The following is a 23,509-nucleotide window of genomic DNA, read 5'->3' on the forward strand; positions in this document are numbered from 1 at the left end:
TGAGACTTCTTGAACTATGTATTTCTAAATACATATTGATTATATAATCCAAGAACCTCAAATTTATGAATGTTTTTATTTTTTACATTTGTACAGTAATCATATGATGAAACATGGAAAAACTCATCACAATTGAAACAAAGTAATCTCTCTCGCTCTTTCATGATTCACTGAAGAAGGAACATAAATACTGGTATATCTTAAACAACTATTTAAAAAAACAAATTCCAAAATAGTTTCACAAATTCAATTCACAACGATTTCACAGTCTGTTATGTCTTTAGATGTAAATGTGTAAGGTTGACTTGCGTAACAGCCTTCAGTACACAGGGGGTGAGAATTCTACCATGGTTGGGACGCAGGCACGTGAACCACGTAGGTCCTATATGAGGAAAGGAGAACTAGTTTATAGACAGGTAACCCTGATCATCCCGAGCACGGAAGTGGCCTCACTAGTCCCATTAGAGAAATTTGTCAGTTTGTTACAGAAATACAAACTGATGAAGAACTGATACAGAACAAGAAGTTTCAACAAAGAATGTGTGGTTAATCGATAGAGATTTGAGAATTTTTGTTTTCTTAATGGCAAAAGTAAGGCTACTTCAAGCAAATTTATAAAGATCAATGTGTTCTTTAAAGTTTAAGCTTTAATTATTATCTACATTTTGTGAAATCTAAAATTTAATCAATTAAAAAATAATATTTCAATATGTAAAATTTTATTTACTGATAGAATAATGCATGGTTTATGAAATCATTAATTTTCTTCTATAACTTAAGTTTTATTTTTTACACATTTTAAATTGTTAGTCAATGCATAATAATTCATTAACTGCTATATACATCACATCTATAAAATGTCAGGTGCTAGGAAGAAAAGAAGGGGAGACAAATCTCTACAAAATGTAAAATCTACTTAAGTAAAAAAAGCTTCAAACGAATCTCTACAAAATGTAAAAACTACTGAAGAAAATAAAGCTTCATTTGAAATTGATTAAAGTAAACATTAAATTTTTATTCATGCAGTTTATTTTGGACATATTTACATTATCTAGGTGCACAAATAATTGTTTTGTTGCTTTTAAGTGCAGAACGTCTTTATGGGTTGTTCACCTTCTATAAGGGGTTAGTTAACACTAAGTTTGAGCCCCCGAATCTTCATCAAAAGGATTGCCTCGATATTCATCATGTGGTTTGTGGCTTTGTGTTGCGACCCAAGAATGAAAAGCTGTGGGCAAGCGTTCCTTATCAAACCGGTTGGGGCTGTAAGGAATGGTCAGAATTGGTCAATTTTTAAAATCTGGAATATCATAACTTCTCTTATGTTTAAGCATGACTTGCGGGATAAAATAAAAGCAAGTTCAAAAGGATGTTTACAGGTGTTGACACACATTCAGAAAAGGAAAGTTGCATTACATGATTGTTCCAGTAGTTTTAAGAATTAATGAACACCATTATTTTTTCCATCCAAGTCAGTTGTTGCCAATTTTTGTTTTATTCGACTTTTGTAAGAACAATGTAATGCTCATAAGATCATAAGCAGTATATAATTTCAAACAGTAATAGCAAAAATACAAAGAGCCAGTTACCCAAGGTTTATCAAACATTAAGAGTGCATGCATGTTGGGACTGGATGTTGAGAATGAGGCAGTTAAACTTCTGGTTAAATACAGTGAGTATATTTCTACTTTAATATAATGTTTTTTCTAAACATTTTTTAATAACTAAAAAAAGTCAAACAATAAGCACAAAGTGAAGAATAGTCAGGTATTGTGCTGTTTCAGTGCAGTAGCTAATGTTGACAGACCTATACATCTTGCAAGAATCAGTCGGGCAGGTCAATGTTTGGGTCTGGGCGGGCTGTGGGTGGTGGTAATCGGGTGCTTATATCACCGTTGTAGTAATGCTGGGTGCTAACCCACGTGTGATGGTTGGTAGGAATATAACGGTTAGGACTGTAAAAGCAGGAGTTATTGTTCTTTATACAACCATTTCAGAGTTGAATGTTTTGTGGTTGCATAATGTGTACATTAAATATGCTCAAGGAAACATAAAAAAAAGTGTTGTAAACATCCCATTAAATCCATGCTTTAACCCAAAGCTTAAAACCTTCTGTAATAGCTAAGTGCTAAGTCTAACTTTCCTGCATGCAGTCATATGAAGTTTATTTTATTGGCTGAATCCCATCATATTTGAGTCCGAGAATCACTTTACTTGGAAAGTGAGTGTATGAATAGAATTTGGTGCTTAAGTATTAGAACTGATTTAGATTATAACTGAATTGTGGCTGAAAGTCTCTAGATTTTGCTTTTTGTAAAAGTAAGTGGAAGCCACCTCATAAAACGTCAACATACATCAGGTATATGTACAACTTAAAATCTTTCACTGAAGTTGAGAGAACAAAATTTAATTAAGATTTAACAAAGAATTGGTCTTCCTGTTATATTTATAATTTCAGTGGGATTCTTGCAAGATAAGGAGGAGCCCTAATAATGGTCTAAAGAATGCCTCTTATGCCTATAACCCTATATGTACATGTATTTGAGTTCTAAGCAAGATTGTTTGTCTGTGAAATGTACATGTACATACTTTTATACTCATAAAATTTACTTCAGTGATAATAATTTTCCAAAAAGACATCAAAATTGTAATTAAAATCCCAATCGATTTCAGCAAATCTTGCAGAACAAATGGGAATGGAGCTGGAAAATTTTTAATGGAATATAATACCCATTTTTTTGAATGAGAGTTATCTCTCTTACCAGAGGGTCAATGCACCTTAAACTTAACAGCTTCATTAAATAAGAAAAGAAACCTACATAGGCCTAATTATTTTTAATAGAAAATTTACGTTTAATCATGAAGTGACTCATATAAGAAGTGATAAAATTTATATGTTTTAATGGTAGCTAGGCACTGAATGTTAGATTTTGCTTATAAAATATTAGGTTATAAAAGAGCATCACAATTGCAAATTTTATAGGCATTTAGTATTAGAGCTCCTTTAGCTTAATGTGATGGTGAATTTAAATATAAAATATCTATAATTTTACACAATGTAAAGATTGCCTAATGATGTAAGTCTGTGACTTTAATTAAGCATAACTGATAAGGCTAAAATGTTGCCCATTTCACATCCATATAAGTCCTCACCCCGTGTGTACTGATTTGCACCCTCATGCCAGAGTAAAGGTGGAATTAAGGCTCTTGGGGGTTTGAATGACCAGGGAGGGATAGAGGGGGATCCCATCACGAGAACTCCAAACCACACTAGCAAAGAACACCAGAGTATCAATCACATTGTGAACTTTGTGGATTTACACTTTGACCTATAACCTTTAACCTACCCATTTTCACTATGATAGTGGTGACTGGAACATTATGACCAGTTTATGATTAATGCTTGACATGGCAGTATGTTCAAGAGTACAGCATATTCAGCATAGAAATATTATTCATTTACCTAATGTTTAATTTTTACAATGATATTGTTCTTAAAATAAATTTCACTCCAATATCGTACATGGTTTAGGCAGCAAACACTGAATTAAGATAAGGTTGCTAAATGTGATCAAATACAAACCTGATTTTTATATGTATTAGGTAAAAGAAAGGCAGTATACTTACTACTGGTCATATGGGGCCATGGGTTCCACTTCTACGTAGGGTCTCTGCAAGAGCCAGGGTGTATCAGCATTGGTCTGTCAATGTGGACAGGGGACAGAAGCTGGTTATTACAATCTTGGTTCATTTATATATGTCCCATATACCTACACAGAATTTGCACCACCATACCAAAGCAATTAATCAAACTTGTTGATTTTAAAAACACATGAAAATGCATTCAGATGCATGAAAGAATGGATAGAATCCAATTTCGTATTTTGAGCAACTGAGGTGCAAATTTTGTGAACACCGCATACGAAGACACCAATTAGTAACACACATCAAAAATTTATAAAAATATTTTAAAAGTGCACTAAAGCTACATGTAATATGTGACATTAAATGTATCATTAGTTATAATACACGTATAAGCAAGCATCTAAAAACACTCTAGTGGTCAAATCAAATAAATTAGTAGATTTTAAGGAATAAAAGAACCAAGATGCATAATCGGGGAGGAATTTAAAAACTGAACTTTGCATGATAGTATGCTGCATTTAAATAATCAAAATAAATAACTTAGGGGGGAAAATGGGAGATAGGGGAGATAAGCAGTATCTAATCTGATTTTAACAATTTTAAATAAATTAAAATTAATTCATATAATTTCAATCTTTTCAATTTAACTTTTTTAAAATACTTTCTATAGATTATTATACATTTAATTATTCACTTGGATATTGTTTAACATTTTAAATATAATGTATGAGGGAATGATGATATATTTGTTACTCACGGGGGGAGGGGGTAGAACCTGCCGCTGGGTGATCTCTACAGGGGGCCGGTTCTTAAGGAGGTTTATCTCGTTCTGAAGCTCATACATTTTCCTTAACTGGTCCTCTCTCAGCTGACGAAGCTGTCGCTCTAGTTCCTCTGGAAAATAAGAAAACGGTGAATACATCAGAAATTCTCAGTTGAATTGCAATAAACAAAGAAGACAGTGTGTAATATAATACCTTTAAAGATGTGTTTTATATATGACATAAAATAATTCCCTTGAAAACATTAAAAGAAGGTTTTTTAACGTACATGTGTATTCTGAAGAAAAGCAAACTAAATGTTTTACTTTGTGTTTTGCTCTTGATGTATAGATGTTTAAGAGATAGAATCTCACAGAAAAAGGGACATCAGACATTCATTCTGAGACAGCATAACTCTATCTATAAGTATAAACTAGCAAAATTATTTGTTCCATAGTCCTGGATCAGAATTTCAATTCTTTTTAAAAGTGGTCTCAACAAGTACATTTCAATGTTAAGCATATACCTATTGCTCAGTTTTACTGTTTTGGTCAGGTGATATATGCAAATCTGTATTCTTTGAGATAAGAATTTAAAAAAAATTGTTTTGCACAATGTGTAGGTTTAATATGAATTGAGGAAAAAAATTGATCAATTCAAATCAAGTGTTTTCAAAGTTCTTGTTTTTTTTAACTTAGTGTTAAACATGTATGGTTCTCTTCATTGTAAATCCAATGAGCAATGACAATTAATTCTTACTGAGCTAACTTGTCAAAACTTGTTCAATATTTTATTAAATTCGGTTGGAAAAATTTCAAATGGAAGGAAACATGCATATATATAAATGTGTCAATATATTTTCTTTACATCATTCAAATTCAGATGAAGACATTAATTGTTATTGACAACATTTAAACTGGTCCCTTGCAGTTTTTTTCATGATGTACATTCACCCTCCCCTTGAAGTGTTTGGTGTTCCACATGATTACACCTGTTTATTTAGTTAGTTTAGAGTCATTGCACTCTAGTGAATTCTCATTCAATGATTCTTATTCATTACTTTCTGACATGTCTTGTTGGATAACAAATATTGCCAGTAAATATTTAAAATACTTCAGCTTAAATAAGAAGACAAATGGAGAACAAAAAAAAATAGTTAGATATGAAATATTTTATTTAAACAAAATATTAAATAAATAACAAAAATAAATTCTAACAAAAAGTCAGTGAGAAAAATTCATAACAATTACAATGTGATAAAATATGTATCGTAAAGCTTGAGTAAAAAGTATGTACTTTAAAGTATTAGAAATAAAGACAAAATATTAAGAAATGAAGCTACCAATGCACTGTCATAATGTTGTTGGACCTCACCTCCCTAGAAAATTTTGCATCATTAACAAATCTTTTATAACTATCGCATAAAAACAAATCAATTTATTTTTGCAACATTTCTTTTTCTGTAATCTCATAATCAAATAAATATTGAAGGTAGAACTCTCATTAAATGCTCTGTTGATATAAGTCTGCTTCTATTGTACATTTAGTATCACCTATGGAACACATCTAATTTTGTAAAATTTCTTTTCAAGTCAATTCTAATAACCTTTACATATATGCATTGGTTCAAATGAACTCAGACACTAAGTGAAAGGACCATACAAAATCAATTTTATTTGTCAAATATTTTGTTTCAAAGGCCTACGAGACTGGTAAAAGATTAAAAAAAATAATTCAAAAGTTACCCCAAAAATTTAACATTAAAGAAAATTCTTTTCTCAGAGCATGTCTGGCAAAACTCCAAAATTTAACAACCCCATGTAAGCAGGCCATGTATTTTCCTTTCAGCCTGGACTTATGAATTCCAATTCAAAATAAAAGTGATGCTATGTATTAAGTACCAGTATGGTACCAGGTATATTATTGCTGCAGTGAGACACTTTTAACTCTGAATCTGCCTGGATGAAAATCATTGGCTGCCCCTTACTTATTATAAGCATCTAATTCTACATTCAAGTATATTAATTAATGTGATGTTTTAAAATAATGATTTTCAATTGAATGATCTAATCACTTGAGTTCAGTCAAAATGTATCACTATCGTTGTACAGTATGTTCAAACTAATCCATAATGCATCAAATATGGATACTTTCCAAAGTAACATCCAAATTAGTATACCACACTTTTTTCCCTTTTTAACTATTGATATTCAGACTTTAGCCTTCTCTTTGATTTTTTCCTGTTTATAAGTCACTGTTGAGATAAAGTTTTGTGTCTGTGGATTCATTTCCTCTCTCTGTTGTAGAGATATTGTTTCGAATTTACGATCGGCGGGAATGTTATACATTGTCCTTGTGTTATATGTTGTGACGTTTCTATCCCGCCCTGGAAATGAAACACCTTTGGAATCTTTGGTTTGTCTGAACAGTTCATACAGGTCATTTTCTGATAGACCCTTTTGCATGTGGAATTTCTGTCCTCTTCTAGGCTCGATGGCACCATCTAAGATTTCTGTCCGTACTGACTTGTGGCTCCCACTTTGATTCCGTGGTCTTGGGTTATATAGAGACATTGTTTCATTGTGGGGATAATCACGACCATATTTTCTGTCATATGCCCTTGTGAAATTAGGATTTAAATCCAATTTAGAAAGATTTGTAGATTTGGAAAATGATGGCTTTGAAGTTTGTTCCATCCACCGAGGTTGGGGCCTTTGTTGTTCCTTCCTAACTGAGTCCCAACTATCGGTAATCCCTCGCAGATCAAGAGGAGGTACCGGTGGTTTTGCGTGTGTGGAGTACTTCACTGGTTTATCGGGTAACTCCAGTCTCTTATCCCTGTATTTCCTCTTGGCTTCTCTTTCATCTCTGAGATAGGTATGTGGCGAATTCTTATGAAACATTGCATTTCCTACTGTTTCATACTTTTGAACAAATTGTTCGAGTTTATCATGCTCCCGATGACCAGCATCATGCTGATTAAAGGAATGGTAACGTTTAAGATTCCTACCTTCTCGCTCAGTTTTCTTTCTTTCACGTGCTAAAATGTTCTGTTCTTGTAAAAGCATCAGCTCCCTGTGCAGCCGTTCATTCTCCAACTCCAACTGTGTGATCTGAGTCGTGTCTTTCTTCTCTGTTAAAAGGAAAAAAATTGCTTTAATTTCAGCAATTCAAAGACAACAAATGTAATATTCAATATATGCAAACCGTCCATTACTGTCAAAACTTAAGTAGAAATGTTAGGATACCTCGGTGTCTGTTATCGTATCCAGCTCTTTTCATTTGGTCCTCGATGTTCTGGGCCTCGGCCTGCATCTGCGCCATCTGTTGGAGAATGTCGGGGTCGTTACCACCGTTCTGTAGGTATGCCTGTCGTATGGCACTGGCAAATAAAAACAAATGCAATCTCAATTTGTTTTAAAGCATTGTTTTCTTTTTTTACTTATCTGCACAGAGTTAACACCTGTGGAGTTTTCTGTACAATAGCATGGCTGACTGATATTACTTATACACTTCAGTGAAGTCACTGCAATAGAATATGCAGGTCTATTAAAATCTTCAATGTTTTTTATTTGCGAGATATGTAACGGAACAATAAAACTGATTGAATTGATATCTATTGATCAATCTCCATTTCCTCTTTAAGTAAAATCACCATAGTTACTTTTATGGAAGTGTAAAAGCTGGATATGTTATAATTCCTCCATTAAAGTTAAGTGGATTACTCTGTCTTTATTAAAAGATTCCTAAAATTTATTGAGCTTCACTCTTGATTTCTTTTCCATAGAATGACATGAATAAAGATTGCTAGCATTAATACACCACATCTATTTTATTTCTATAATGACAATAATCATAGCCCAATTCAAATATTCTGAAGTTCCACATACAGTTTTCATGTGTGTATAAAGAAATGAATAATTCAATAGGAACAAATTCAATTCATTGAATCAATTCAATACTCTAAAATAAAATCATGAATCTGATTGATTATCAATCTAACTGTTTCTACATCTTTTGATAGAAAAGCAACAAGACCAATATTCATTAATTTTTTTCAGTCTCCTTTTTATTTTTCTGTACCTTATCTCTGCTACCATTGAGTTGCCATAGTAAATGGGGTAAACATATGACTTCCGTCCTGTTTCTGGTTGTGGGGGTGGGAGAGGAGGAGGGAGGGGGTGTCCTTTATCCACCTCTCTAAATTTAGAAAAATAAATGTTGTTTCACAGAAATAATACATGACATTTCAATCGCAGGGAAATAAAATAAAAACATATTTTAAAAAAAAATAATGTCTTGTAAATGTCTTGAATAAAATATATTGTGCCCATCTTTCATTAAAACAATTAATATAGATATTAATGTACATACATGACATTTTTAGCACATTTGTCATAGTTACTAAAAGTTTAATTAGAATTTATACAAAACATATTTACAATTAATTTTTATTTCCAAGGGATTAAAGAGCAAGGTATGATTTCAATACAAATCTTGCCTAGTGATTTTCTTAAAAATGAAACTTAAAAGATAAAAATTCATGTTTTCTGAATCATTGAAATTCCATGCAGAAAAATCCTACAAATTATTTTTCACACATGCATTTATAAATGCTAATTGTGATGTCATAAACATGTGCATTTTCCTGTATTTTCTTAAAAAGTGGCAGAAGACTCCAACTTTCAATAGAATTTTCTTTCAGACAAGTATGACCACAGGCATCGCCCATAAAGATTTTCAGATACATGTATGTAAATTTTCATTGAATTTTGAATCCAAAAAGTAAAGTGAGCGACGGCTGTGGACACTATTTTCTGAAGGAAAATTACCCTTGAAATGAGTCATTTTCAGGCTTTTTCTGTGTGAAGTAGAATAATGCATCAAATTAATGACGTCATTTTTCCAGAGTGGTACTCCTTTATGCCATATTCTTCTATGATCTTTCACAGTCATTAACTAGACTAATATTTAAGCCAATTTCAAATTTTTTGAAAGCATTGAATTTTTTTTAGGGCACGATAAAGCTAAAACCATACCTTCTTCTTTTCAGTTTTCGAAGTTGAGATTGGGAAACAAATATGACATAATTGAAATGAACAAAATAATACATCAAATTCTACAAATTCTACAAAAAAGATTCAGTGGAATAGAACATCCAAACTAACACTAATAAATCAATGCATCTCAACAAAATCTTTTTCCTGAAAACAATACCAAACTACAAAACAACATAACAACAGTGAAATTGAAATACCCTAAATAGTGATTAATTCTATAGACCAAATCATGCAGCTGTTGACAGAGTTTATACTTTTGGTCTAGATCATTTCTATCTGAGGCTTTGTCTCCCTGGTCTATAGTGGTCACAATCTCACTCGGCGAGTGTCTAGAGATAGTGGAACTGTCTGCGAGTGTCGAGATTTTACTGAGCTGAGTTTCGGCATCCTTCTGGTCAGTCCTATGCTGAGGGGACTCACTGAGAACTTTCTCCTCCAAGGCTTCAATCAGACGGTTTGTATAGTCTATATTCTCCCTCAGCAAGTCTATCTTTCTGTCAGTTATTTGTGACTTATAGTTTTGTTTGACTTTTTTGGTATCTTATGGAGGAATTTTTATAATTTATTGTGATGTTTCTTTTCAACACATCAACTAAAGATAACATGAATTACACACTAGTAATCAGAAACAGTTTGTCTAAGATATATTTCTAGTAAATCTGCTGACAATAAATAATTATCACCTGAATCTCTTGCCTTCTTTAAATTATTAAAACGACTTTTTTCAGTGATATATAGCACGTACATTAACATTATTTCTCAGAATACATGTATGATAATCAATTACTTATCATTCTGCTGAATGATTGCCCTTTTCCCCAAAATCATGTGTTAAAAACATAAACATTTCAAAAGATAAAAAAATAGCTTTTTATAATAAAGCATGGCATTACATGACTTCAAAGCAGTTAAACGATGAAATCTTGATGGTCTAGGGCTGAATACCGATAACTCTTAAACACTGATTCTTGAAAGTAAAAATCTTTTCTCTGGCCCAAGAAACCAATTATCTTATATTGTAGATCTATATTCACACTGTATAATATAAAACCCCGGTTGTATATAAAGGACCTGGTCTGCTACTTACATGATATTGACCCTCTGGTGGTTGATATCATACAACTGTCGTTTGAGGTCCTCTAGAGCCCTCTGATTACGTTCCTCCTGTGCCCTCAACTCAGCCAACAACTGGCCTGAGTCCTCCCCACCCTTGGGCCGGCCTTTGTTTCCCAGTTCTGAAAGCCTCCGCTGTATGTCTGTAAAATCATGTCAACAGACACTCACACAATATTCAATATTTGTGAAAAGATGCATATCATTGTACATTATTACATGTACCAATGTAATCAAAAATTTAGGTACAATAATGAGCTGGGGAGATACAGAGCAAGAGAGAGAGTTATGGCTACCCTCCTTTTGCTGTAAAAAAAGCAATATAGAGATGAGATAGAGAGATGGAGAGAGAGCAAGAGAGTGAGAGTTATACCTATCCTCCTTCTTGCATTATCAAAGCTCAAGAGAGAGAGAGAGCTATGTGTACCTTCCTTCTGTTTTTCCAGATCCCTATTCCGGAGCTGTAGGTACTCCATCTGTCTCCCATGATTCTCTGCCAGCTGCTTCAGCTGAGCTTCCTGGTTTGGATTATACCTCTGATAATCCTATTTCATAAAGAGAAAAAAAATGAGGTTTGCTTCTATGTTTTGTTTCTCTGGAATTGCTTACCAGTATATCCAGTGTAGTCTTTTTCATATTTATAATAAAATAATTTGGACTCTTTGTTAAATCTTCTCTTATCAAAACCTTCATCTTAATTGATTATAAATAAATTAAAACCAACAAATTGCATAATAAAAACTTTCTCAAACTTGATTAAATATGCATTGTAAACATTTTTTTGGTTTTATCTAATTTTGTTTCCAACTTCGGTCTAATTGAAATTAAATTCCAAAAACAATTGAAATTTTATCTTTTGTTTTACCTATCTCTAGACAACCTCTTGAAATCAATTTCAAATAAATAATTCTATGTTGTACCCCACCTAGAGCTTGAAATTAATCATACCAATTCCCTATCTCATCAAAAACTAAAAGCCTGATTCTCTTACAAGAGTTAAATCCCCTTGTTATTACATATCCCAGTATTAAAAGTTATTAAGTTATTCTCCTACTGATCTAAGCCGAAACACCCAGTTAAGGAATTTTCAATTTACAAAACAAACAATTCTGATGCCTTTTCTTATTGGGGCTATCAGTGATTGTGTTTAAATACACAGTTAAGGACTATTGATTGTACCCCGGTTGCCAATCATGCACCCCCACGCAGCAGTCTGGTACAAATTTCAAGTACAAGGAAACTTCAGTCAGATTAAAGTGGCCCTCCAAAAAATTTTCTGTTGATCTTTTAATATTTTTAAAGTATAATTTGACAGCACATTGTAAATTGATGGTAAAAACATTTACTTTAACACGAATTCTGTGGAGGCCAAAGGCTGCAAAGCTTTAGAAGAAAAATAGCTTTATCAGTGTTTGATTAATATGTCTCTCTTATATGTAGGTATAAGATGATTGAGGTTCAGTTTTTGAGCAGATTTCAATTTTCTTTTTTAAAAAATTTAATTAATCACCTAGACCACAAGATGCTTAATGCAATTCTTCTATATTCAGAACATTAATACTGAAAGTTTAAAGAACAGAATATGGCTAAGAGAACAATGAACCTTCTAGATATCCATTCTCCAGTAAAAGCAAGATTGATATTAAAGAAATGAGACTAGAGTTTAGAATTTGAAAGATGACAGGTTAAAATGTCTCAAAAGTTTTCTTATACAGAGTCAGACTGATAAATATTGAAAAAAAATATGAAGTTAAGTCATGAAACCAAACAAATTTGTCAATCAATTTTGAAAGTCAAAAATCAACTGATTACAATTTAGCTTCAAACAACTCATGAACATTTTAAAATTACACATTAAATGATTATTCACATTCAAATACCAGGTACTGGAAACATAGGATTTTATGCATGTATTTTTGACACTATTGGATGGAACAGAATTTGTAGGCTCCTCAAAACAGCTTATATTTCATCAATGTATGTAGGACTGAAGAGCTGATACAGTAAAACTCGTTTAGTACAAACACGGATATAGTGAATTCACGGATATAGCGAAGTTATCTTTAATCCCAAGCTATATAAATTTAACAAATTCCGTATACGGATATAATGAATTACGGATATAGCAAAGTAATTTCATAGGTCCCAGTGACTTCGTTATAACTGAGTTTTACTGTACTAGGAATTATTTTTGTGAAATACTTCATCTTGTATACCCCTGGTTAACTCTGAAATTTATCATGAATAACAACAAACATAAATTTCCTTGTTTCCAGTACCATTAATGAAGTTCCTTGTACATGTAATGATTTGTGATTTCTACACCTGTTAAGCATTAAAGTCTACATAATCTGTAAATTTGTAGCAACCTTCAACATAGAACCAGAATTAGCTTCAAACTAGAACAATGTTACAAAGACAACCAATACCTCACAGTTGTGTGTACACTATCTTCCTGCCGTGCAAATCCAGACAAATTATTATAACATCACATTTCTATACAATAAATATTCTAAAAAAAAATTTTTAATTTGGTATTCAATGGGTACAAAACACAGAAACATAAAAATAAATGAGAACTTCTTCGAGTACATTGGGTCCCTAGCTTGGATTGAATGGCTTAAATTCCAAAAACACATCAAAAACATCCATAAAAAGCTTTTTGTCATTAATACAGTAAATGGATACATGGTCTTAGTGGATTTCTTACATCGTCTGGGAGGTGTATACTCATGCTAGAGTTGGACATGGGGGAGTAGTTATCCAGACGAGTGTCCCTCCCCACAGGGGAGGCAACCTTTCTTAGATCATGCTGTAACTTCTTTATCTGCTCTCTTTCTCTCAAGATCTCATACTGTAACAAAAACAAACAAAGAAGATTAATGAAAAAATATCCAATCAGTGATTGCAGTACGTTATAGAGAGCTAACATTTGAGCACATATACAGCTTTTTTGTCTTGCTTTTAAGCTCAACAATTAAATAAATTTAAAATTCTCTTTCTCTCCTTTTTTTCTCTTTGGTACTATTTACCTGTAATTGCAGTTGTTGCACTTCTGTGTCTTTTGACATAGGAAGCTTGCTTCTACTTCTGTAAGGTGGACCATAACATTTGACACCATCCCTATCTTCTAATGTATCCAACAGGATCCTTTCCTCTAAGTTAAGAATATCTCGACTTTTTTCTCGTTCGGCTTTCAATGCTTGGAGGTGACGTACCTTTTCAAAGTTTAGGACAATTATGCCTTTAAATGGCTCTCCCAGTGAATTACTTTTTTTAAATTTTTACCGGTAATTAATCAAGTAACTTTTAATTCAGTTACAAAGCAAGCATTTTACAATAACATCTTTGCTTTAAATTAAAATATTTCAATATTTTTTTTAATTAGGTAGAATCAATGACTTTTAGTCAAGAGAATATTGAAATTACAAAAATTTAATTTTTTTCAAGGGTCATTCAAATACTTTCAGTCAGTTTCATTTACTATTTAATGATTCCTATATGTAACCCCCCCCCCCCCCCAACCCCACCCCACCCTGAAAACCTGAAAAAGGAAACAGGAAAATATTCACACAAATTAATGTGGAAATGAAATACTGAATGACCCTTTATCAAAGAGACAACACATTGAAATCAAAAAATAAAATACAGGGTGCATTTGGCAAAGTTTTATTGCAGAATCTAAATGTACATGCATATCATTTCATCAATGGGTTTTGCGCACTGGGTTATTGCAAACCCATGCAAAGCTTTCTGGATTGCACTGCAGGGTTTTAGTTTACAAGCTAGGATTCAGCTACATTAATTCTAAAGTTAACACACTCTACATATAGCCATAACCTGAAAGTGTTGACAACTTAAACACAACATGCCAATACAACTTAAGATTGACATTCATCTAGAGTGTTGCCTCACCTTGGCTTCTAGTTTCTCCCCTCCTGACAATGGCTGTAAATAGTTTGTCATTCAAGTCATTTTGAAATACCATATTAAACATTAAATCAAACAGAATGTGATTGTTATAACTGCCTTTTTCCTTAATTAGTTATTTTGTACAAAGTTTAGCAATTTAAATTGGTTGTGTTTACTTCTTATTATCTTAGTACAATAAAATATTTTAATGTTTTTAAAAGTATACATCCTGCATAGCAGGAGTTTTTAGTGATGTGCTTATTTTAGTGGTTTGAAGTAACCCACTAAAATTTTAATTGCTACGTTTGCATCCTTGCATAAAAGTACTAAATGCAAGGAAAAATAACTTTGATCAGACTATGTTGTTAAACATTAACCCAAAGTCATATGTGTATATAATTCTGTATTTGCACACCTTATACTATAAGTTATAGCAAGTGAAAGGCCAGACTTTACACCTGCTAATGTAACCTGTCATATGGTACCATATATATGAATCACTGCTAGAATAAGCTATTTTTAATTGACATTATCTCTCCTCAATTTATAATGGCAAGAGAAAAGGTAGTATAAATCTATGTCAAAGACTTCTTTCATGATTTTGTAGATGGTAATGTGTGACACAATGTTAAACTGATCTTTAATTTTCATTTGTAATAGGTTACATGACATTCTCTATCACAATATAGATATAAATTTAATAGTTTTCAAAATGAATTTGTCATTCATAATCCATATATGTTTAACTCTTCTACTTTTGTAGGAGCAAATCTAATCCTGTCATATGATCAGGTGAACTGTATTCTCCGAGTCTGAGTTAAGATAAGATGTGAGCAATCTGTGTACCATTTTTTGGAATTTGTTGCAAGAAAATTACAAAAAATTAATATGGGCTCAGACTTTTTTGTGGATATTTTAAAATCTGAGCATAAAAAGTTCCCTTTTCCAAAAAGAAACCTGGTTTACGTTACATAAGTATTTCAATTTTTGAAAGCAATATATTGCTTTTTAAGGAATTCAGTAAAGGAAAATTTCCTGAATACTACTCACCCTCTCCTCAGGGGTATAGGGTCTGGGGGGAGGGTCATCCGCTGACCATAGTCCCTTCCGTAGTCGTAAACTGTCAGGGTCCCCGACGGACCCTCCCACACAAAACTTCTGCTTGTGCTTCTGAAGTAGATTCAGGGACCCAAAAGTCATGTGACAGTCATGGCATTTGTAGCTGCCATCTGCCATCTTAAATTTTCACCGTAGAATTTCCTTTATTAATCAACTAAATGTTAAGTAATCCATTGGCATCTTCTTAGTTTGTTAAAGTTTCACATCTGAAAAATAAAGAAAAGAGACAACCATTAAATGTCTCATCAGGTAGCAACAAGAATACAAAACTCTCCATTAAATGGCTTTCACATCCTAGCGACCTTTTAAGTCACTTTCTCAAAGCCTTAAGATGCTTCTTACCTGGGATAGTTATGAAAATGGCAGTTAAAGGTATATACCTCCTAATAACCAACCAAAAAATCAATAAGGTCAAAGAGTTCTACCACGCTTTCATGATCAAATTTGAGTCAACTTAAACCAAACTTTTTAGTACCTTGGGAAAAAATACAAATGAAATGAAGACTCATGATTTCTAAATAAAAATTCATATTTGCAATTTTTTAAATCACATCTTTTTTTCTCTATCAATTTATTTCTATATCTACTTGCATATCAAATAAAATTTATTAAGATGAATATGGAGTTTATTTTTCTTATTAATACACAGATATATAAAAAATCATTGGATGCCTGGAATCATTTACCTTGTGATATGAAGATATAATCTTTCAAATAATAGTTTCAGGGTGATTTCTCAAGATGATTACTTATGAGAGAAAAAAAATGAAAAGGGTAAGGGGTCTTATTTTCATATCCAAAATCTAGCAAGGTTTAAAGTTCTCCGACAGACTTTTATGTATGTATGTGCCAGGCGTCTCCCATAGAAATCATCCCTGTCACACACTGGAATAAAATGCTCTGTTAACACACACAAAGAACCTTAAAAATCAATCAAATCTGTATTCTTCACAGAAATAAAAACGTCTCTATTCATTATAGTCTTACACTGAGGTGCCAAAGACATTTCTTTTCTCCAGACTTCACACTGTTGAATAACATGTTTAATTTCATTGAATTTGTTCAGATATATGTAAATAAACTCTTTAATAATACAGTTGAAAGGAAGTCACATAATATTTCTACACAACGCTGCCTAAAAATTAAATTAAACCTCTGCATGTTTGAATATGTTATCAAAATTTGGCTGGCATTTTGGATTGCCAATGAGTTTAATATCAAGATTTATATATACACTGTACAACACCCTCCTTGTGAATAAATATTTTTATTTAAACTAATAGTCAGTGGCATAAAAATGATGAAAAATTATAAATACAGATCCATGTATTTAAATCTTTCATAAATGTTTAAATAAAATTTGTGTGAACAACATAAATGCCATGTACATTAATATCAAGTAGCAACATGATGTGCAACAAGATGTGTTAGTGGAACATTGACGTCCCTTTATGGCAGCCCATGGCCAAGATTCGAGCTTCTCAAATGCAAGTCAAACTCTAAGATTAATTGAGGTCAAGAGATTAAAAAAGTAAATAATTAAAGAACAGTCAAAATTCATATTATTTCTGAAATATAAAAGTTCTTTAAGAAACCAATAATAATTTATATTTGGTCAAATTTTCAAAAGCAGGTCAAACTCAACTGGTACTTCATATGAAAAGGTATTGCACAAGAAATACATCCAAAAACAAAAGATGACTGTGAAACACTTATGCCCCCCCCCCTTAGTCCAATGGGAATAACTCTGTTAAAAATTGCTCAATTGTACCCAAAACAGAATCTGGCCGAAACATTCTTATGATAAATCTGTATACTAAATTTCATTTCAGTATGTGCAACCTCTGCAAAGAAAATTGATGGAAACTGCAAATAATTGGAATTTTTTTTAGTCCAAGGGGTATAACTCTGTCAAAAATTACTTGATCATACCCAAAACAGAACCTGACCTAGATATTCTTATGATATGTCATTTTATTTCAATATGTGCAACTGCAAATAAATGTGTGTGAAATGCTTAGTGGAGTATTTTTTGTACTTGGCCATTATTTTATTTAAACAAACCAATGAGATTTGGTCAAGTACTGACTAATCCTCCTCCGTTGAGTGACATTAATCTTAGGTCATAATGCAATGAGCACTCAGTAAACTCTATTCATATTCTGAAGCATTTGAAAAGATATGTCAAATAAAGACAAGAACATGGAGTATGGTTAGATTTAAGTGAAATATCCAAGTCCACATGGAGATTTAGTTGAGAAAACGGCTTGTTCCCGGCATGTAATAAAATTTTTTATTTAAAAAATCATATACGTTAGTACTTAAACAACACAGGTATTGCTTTAGTAATACCGTATATGATTTTTTAAAAATAATTATTACACGCCGGGAGCAAGCTCCTGTGTTGTAAACCAGCGTTTCTCCCACTAGGCCCTATTCCTAAATCCACGTGGAGTGGGATGCACCAATTAAATCTAGCCACGCTCCATGTTCTTAACTTTATTCGAAAGAATACAATGAAGTGTAATTTTCTTTTATCCCTTAAAATTAGAAAGACAAGTTTGAAGAGCAAAAGAAAATTGCTTACCGTAGAATGTTTACTTTGGGCTGCGTTTGTCGTTTTAATTAGATAAGTCGTACGTATGTTATTCCATTTTAATTTCTATTCGTAGAAAATATATTAGCATACTTTCAATACACTCATGATTTTCCCCCACATTTATAATGCTACAATTTTTCATATTTAAACCCAATAAATTTTTCTTCATTTTTACTTCTTTTGATAAATGTTTCATTCTTTTTACCCCCTTTTAGTTCACCTAAGTAATTTTCTGATTTTTATAATTTTTCAAGAAAAGTTGGAACTTAATTCATATTGGACAAACAATCTTTGATATAAATTAGTGGATGCTTCCTTATATACTGTGAGTCCTTTCAGATGCAGTATAATTTCATAGATAAATTATTTTTGAAGTTAACTGATTAATTATTGTGCTTCATACGTACTTTAATATTCAGTGAATCATCATTGTACATGGGGAACCAATGTTCATGGATTTCCTGGGTCACTCTTATCAGTGAATTTACATCCCCACAAAAAGTTAAATTACTTCTTCACTGAATCTTCTGAATAGAGAAATTAATTAACCCACAAAATTATATACATTCCCAGAAACCAATAAAATTTAATTTGCTTACCCATGAACATTAGCCCCCACAAATTAAAATGATTCCACAGTATATAAAAGAAACATAGTTTCAAAATGCACAGAAAATTTATTAAAACAACTAACACAAAATGTTTACAATCTATTGCAAATGAATGGATAAAAAATCAACACAGAATTAAAATTAACATTTTGAATTTTTAATAACCATATCTTACAGAACCTTATAGTACGTACATATTTCACATGCATTTGGACTGCTGCAAAAATAAATCCCCCCCTTGAATTTCTCTCCAGATTCACAATATGTTTGCTTGGTATATATACTTAATTAAACTAGCAGTTAGGAAGCTATAGATTAATTATGAAAATGTCACAATTTAATTGAACTGGCAAGTCGATCATTAAATATAAAAATCTTGTAAGATGCATTATCCAAGCAATTCATTCTTTGCATCCAAAGATGAAACTATTTTGTCCAGGTCTGGTAAATGGTCTATTAAATAGCTAGTTTTAAGAAAAGTTATTAATTTGAAAGTCATTAAAGTATAAAATGTACAGACAGCATCCAAAGCAAAATTTAGAAATGCATGCAAGCATGCATATGTCGATAAAAGTTTGGTTTATAGGTACAAGATATCCCCAAACATTATAATTCCATTATTCCGTAAATTTTCTAGTAAAGCATGCATAAAATGTTGGGCAAATGGTGCATTGAAATCGCAAAGGCACCAGTTTAAAATATCTTAGATGCTCTAACAAATGCAAGGAAAGCAGGGCTAGAACACCATAAGATGAGACAATTTAAGCTACGTACGGTATGCATCAGGATGAACCATCAAAGCACAATAAAGTATTCTGAAGGTCTGAAGCTTTATCGATAATATGATGTTCATGCAATTATGATTAAATTTTACATGCAAAGTAGAAAACACATTATATATTAAATGATTTTTATATAAATTCACAAATTAGCACAATGAATCTGATGCCATATACAGATGAAAATCAATCACATTGTTGGTGCAAAAACTAAGTTCATGGCAAATGCAAGGGTTAATATAAATATATCATATGACATGAATGGTTAATTCTTGCACACATAAATTCACAGAGCATGGGAGCATTTTCCTATTTATGGAACCCTCAAACTAGATAAATTTTAAGAGAACCTGGCTGGCATACTGAGCGAATTCTAGAAGGGAGAACTTTTTTTAAGCATTAATTTATACCCTATGTGTATTTTAAATCAAATATGATATTAATAGGGGGGTCAAGTTCAATGTCCGTCAAGAAAAATTTCTCAATTTTATTGTCTTAAATTCCAGTGTCCAGAAAAGTTTGACTTTAACCTTTGAACTTGACCTAAAATCAATAGGAGCTTAAGTCATTTACTGCTTAGAAAGTATCCGTCTACAAAGATTGATGCACGGCAAGAAAAGGATTCTAATTTTATACCGCGCTAGAAAAGGGATACCCTATATAGGTTTGTCCAGATTTGTTTGAGCATTGTACTCCTGCAACCTCAAAATCAAATTGAATATACATGTATAGGGATCATGCATCTACTCTTTAAGGGGAACCCCTATTATCAGTGTATAAAATTTATGTCAAGGTCAAGTTTCTCAAGATATGAAATTTACAATAAATTAAACAGGCAAAAGTTTAAGGAAAAATGAGAAAAAATACAAGACATATAATAGAATATAATTCCATGTTATTACATCACATAGTATACATAAAAACAAACAAACAGAAAAAATGCTAGCCCTTTTATATTTTAAGTAAAGTACTTTATAGCTAGGAATAAAAATTAACAATTTAATATTACAAGATAAAAAGTAAGAGTTAACATTAAATCATGCAGTTTGTCAAAACCTGAAAAAAAATCAAAATTTCAAAAACATGCATTATATATATACAGTGTATTCCAAATAGTACACAATGCACTCACACAATCACGCACTTTAAATAAGCTAGACCATTATATCAGATCCCATCCACAAATCAAAACCTGGGAAGGCAGCAATATTAAGAAGAAAGTGTGCTAATCTCTATATAATTATTAATGAACTCCCACCCTTTAACAATAACCATGGATTGCAGTCCAAAATCTGTTTTAATCAGCAAGATATGGTACGCATTTCAATTTCGACTTACACGAGTCACATGCAGTTAGAATATATTTTTCCCTTTAACCTTTAATCAGGCTCTTAAGATTGATGCTTAAACATATGACAGCATTATAGTGTAAATGATAGGAATCAAACAGAGAAAGCAAATGGTAAGGTCAGGAAAATAAGGTCATTGTGACCTAAATATAAGGCTTATCTTTAATTACACCTCTTTCCACAGTGGAAAACTGCAATATAAAAATGCTTGTTAAATTTGTATATTCAAACACTTATAGAATACAGAATATAGCTATCTAGAGCAAATGAAAACTTATATACATGTACTAACATTCTACAAGAAGTTAAACTCTATCAGGGCATTCATGTATACTTTCAACAAAGATGCAAACAATGTAAACAGGTTATTGTGACCTACAAACAGATATTATGCTTTCTCTTCAAGAGACAGGGTCTTCATATATATATATAATCCGAAATGGTAAGCAGCAATGAGAGCCAATTTTAGAGAGAGATAAGTCATTGTGACTTACTTTAGGTGTACGCTATATTCGAAATTTCAATGTATTATATGAATTAAAAGAGTCTGAACCCATGTCAGAAAGACAACATAATTCATGCTATTAACTAAAAATTTTCAAGAACACTTCACTTCCACAAAAACAAGTATAAGCACACACCGATTTAGCATCCAAGAAAATTTCAGTGCATAAACATGTCATCTCACTGACTCAGGCTTCCAACCCTTAGTAGTGTATTCAATTTTCACAGTGGAAACTGGCAATTAAGAAATTTTAAGAATACTAGTATACTCCTTTTTAAATGAACACCAGGATAAATGGTATAAATTGATCCATAGCAAGTAATATCTACCTAACTGTCCTCCAAGTAGTAAGCCTGATTGCAGCTTGTAGTTTTACAGGTAGATGCAATACTTAAAAATTTTTCTTAGAAATTCAATGTAGCAAAACAGATGCACACTTAAAAATGCTCAACATGCAGTTATACTTGACTTTTCAATGGCTGTAACATAAAAATGTTGATTTAAGGTATCAGACAGTACAGTTAAGAACAGTTTTTCTACTGTTACAGGAAGCCTATAAGCCCTCTCTCCAAAACTGTATCCCATATACATGTATTCTCTCATAACCCTCCCTACAGATTGCAAACTGTAAATATGCATCCAATGCTACAAATGTTTATTTCTTATGCCCCCGTAATCAAAAATTCAGGGGTATTTAATTTTTGCCCTGTCCATTCCTCTGTCTGTCTAATCTGTCTGCAAAAACTTTAACCCTGCTTATAACTTTTGAGTAGTTGGGATTATGCTTTACATATTTCATAGGTGTATTCCTTGTGACAATACCTTTCTTCAGGTTCCACCAAATTTGACCTCTCGACCTTGACCTTGGAGTTTGACCCACCTTTACTAAAACAATACCAAACTTTAACCCTGGACATAACTTTTTAACAGTTGGTGCTACGGATTTCATACTTCACATATGTATTCATTGTGACAAGATCTTTCAGTTGGTATAAATATTTTTTACCTTCTGACCTTAACCTCAGAGTTTGACCCACTTTAAAAAAATTTAACCTTGGCCATATCTTTTGAATGGTAGTACTAGGGCTTTCATATTGCACATATGTATTCCTTGTGACAAGTCCTTCCTTGGGATACCAACAATTTTGACCTTGACTTTAAAGTATTTCTTGCATTTGAGAAACTTCAACCTTTGCCAAAACCTGCCATACGGGGGCATCAGTGTTTCAGAAATACATCAGTTAAAGCTGAAATCAGTTTATGATGTTCCTCCCAGCCCAACTAATATGGTAACATGGGGAGTGACAGATGATCCAAAGTGTGTCCTATGTGGTAAACCATCAAACATGGAGCACACATTATCAGCTTGCTCCAAGGCTTTGAAAGATGGGAGATACACTTGGGGACATGATAGATTCCTAGCCAGTATAGTGACACCTTGGAGAAAGGTATCAAAAAGCCAAAGAAGAACACAGAGGGCCTGAGATTTGTCAACTTTGTGAAAGAAGGTGAAAAAGGACATAAAGTTAGTGTTGAAGGAAGTGGTCTGCTGGGGATAGCAACAGATTGGCAGATCTGGGCAGTCCTCAAGGAAAGATTAGTATTTCCATCTGAAATAAAAGCCAACAACAAGAGGCCGGGGGTAGTTTTTTGGTCAATGGCTACAAGACAGACAATTATTTTGGAATTAACAGAGCCATTGGAAGATAGGATGGAGGATGCATACAAAAGGAAAAGTACCAAGACCTTCTGGAGGATTGTCAGTAGAATGGATGGAGGTCTGGTTTTTCGCAGTGGAAGTGGGTTGTAGAGAATTTGTGGGTAAGTCTATGTGGAGAGCCATTGGCGTAAAGGGAGCAGAGACAAGGAGATTGATAGGGAGTCTGTGCAAGAAACAGCGTCCATGATGTTGTGTAGAAGAAGAGCAGAGAAGTGGAAAGACAATAAACAGTAGTGAGATAAATAGTACAATAGTACAGCAGTGATGTAGAGTCAAGTGGTTCCAGGCTGGGACCTGATCACCCCAGTCGGCGCACCTCTGGAGGCTGTAGTGGAC

The 23,509-nt window shown here is 32.6% G+C and overlaps 1 protein-coding gene across 7 annotated transcripts in view; it reads right to left on the reverse strand.

Moving 5' to 3' along the window:
- The window catches only part of LOC134271939 (uncharacterized), a 32,025-nt gene extending 13,796 nt beyond the window's left edge, over window positions 1-18,229 (reverse strand). For 4 of the 7 annotated variants that reach the window (XM_062754204.1, XM_062754188.1, XM_062754174.1 and 1 more), the window contains exons 1-12: window positions 18,198-18,229; window positions 15,542-15,816; window positions 14,495-14,527; window positions 13,612-13,797; window positions 13,290-13,433; window positions 11,007-11,124; window positions 10,554-10,722; window positions 8,490-8,606; window positions 7,655-7,788; window positions 7,417-7,539; window positions 4,403-4,539; window positions 3,628-3,701 (exon numbers count right to left, since the gene is read on the reverse strand). In XM_062754204.1, the coding sequence (XP_062610188.1) occupies window positions 3,628-3,701; window positions 4,403-4,539; window positions 7,417-7,539; window positions 7,655-7,788; window positions 8,490-8,606; window positions 10,554-10,722; window positions 11,007-11,124; window positions 13,290-13,433; window positions 13,612-13,797; window positions 14,495-14,527; window positions 15,542-15,727 (1,421 nt within the window). In that variant the 5' untranslated portion in view covers window positions 15,728-15,816; window positions 18,198-18,229. The remainder of the gene's footprint in view (window positions 1-3,627; window positions 3,702-4,402; window positions 4,540-7,416; window positions 7,540-7,654; window positions 7,789-8,489; window positions 8,607-10,553; window positions 10,723-11,006; window positions 11,125-13,289; window positions 13,434-13,611; window positions 13,798-14,494; window positions 14,528-15,541; window positions 15,817-18,197) is intronic. The other 3 variants (XM_062754182.1, XM_062754209.1, XM_062754213.1) reach the window with 3 other exon arrangements.
- Between the last annotated feature and the right edge of the window lie 5,280 nt (window positions 18,230-23,509).

This window comes from Saccostrea cucullata, unplaced genomic scaffold (assembly GCF_032062105.1).
Source record: "Saccostrea cucullata isolate Sc308-1 unplaced genomic scaffold, CSIRO_AGI_Scuc_v1 ctg790, whole genome shotgun sequence".
Lineage (NCBI taxonomy): Eukaryota > Metazoa > Mollusca > Bivalvia > Ostreida > Ostreidae > Saccostrea > Saccostrea cuccullata.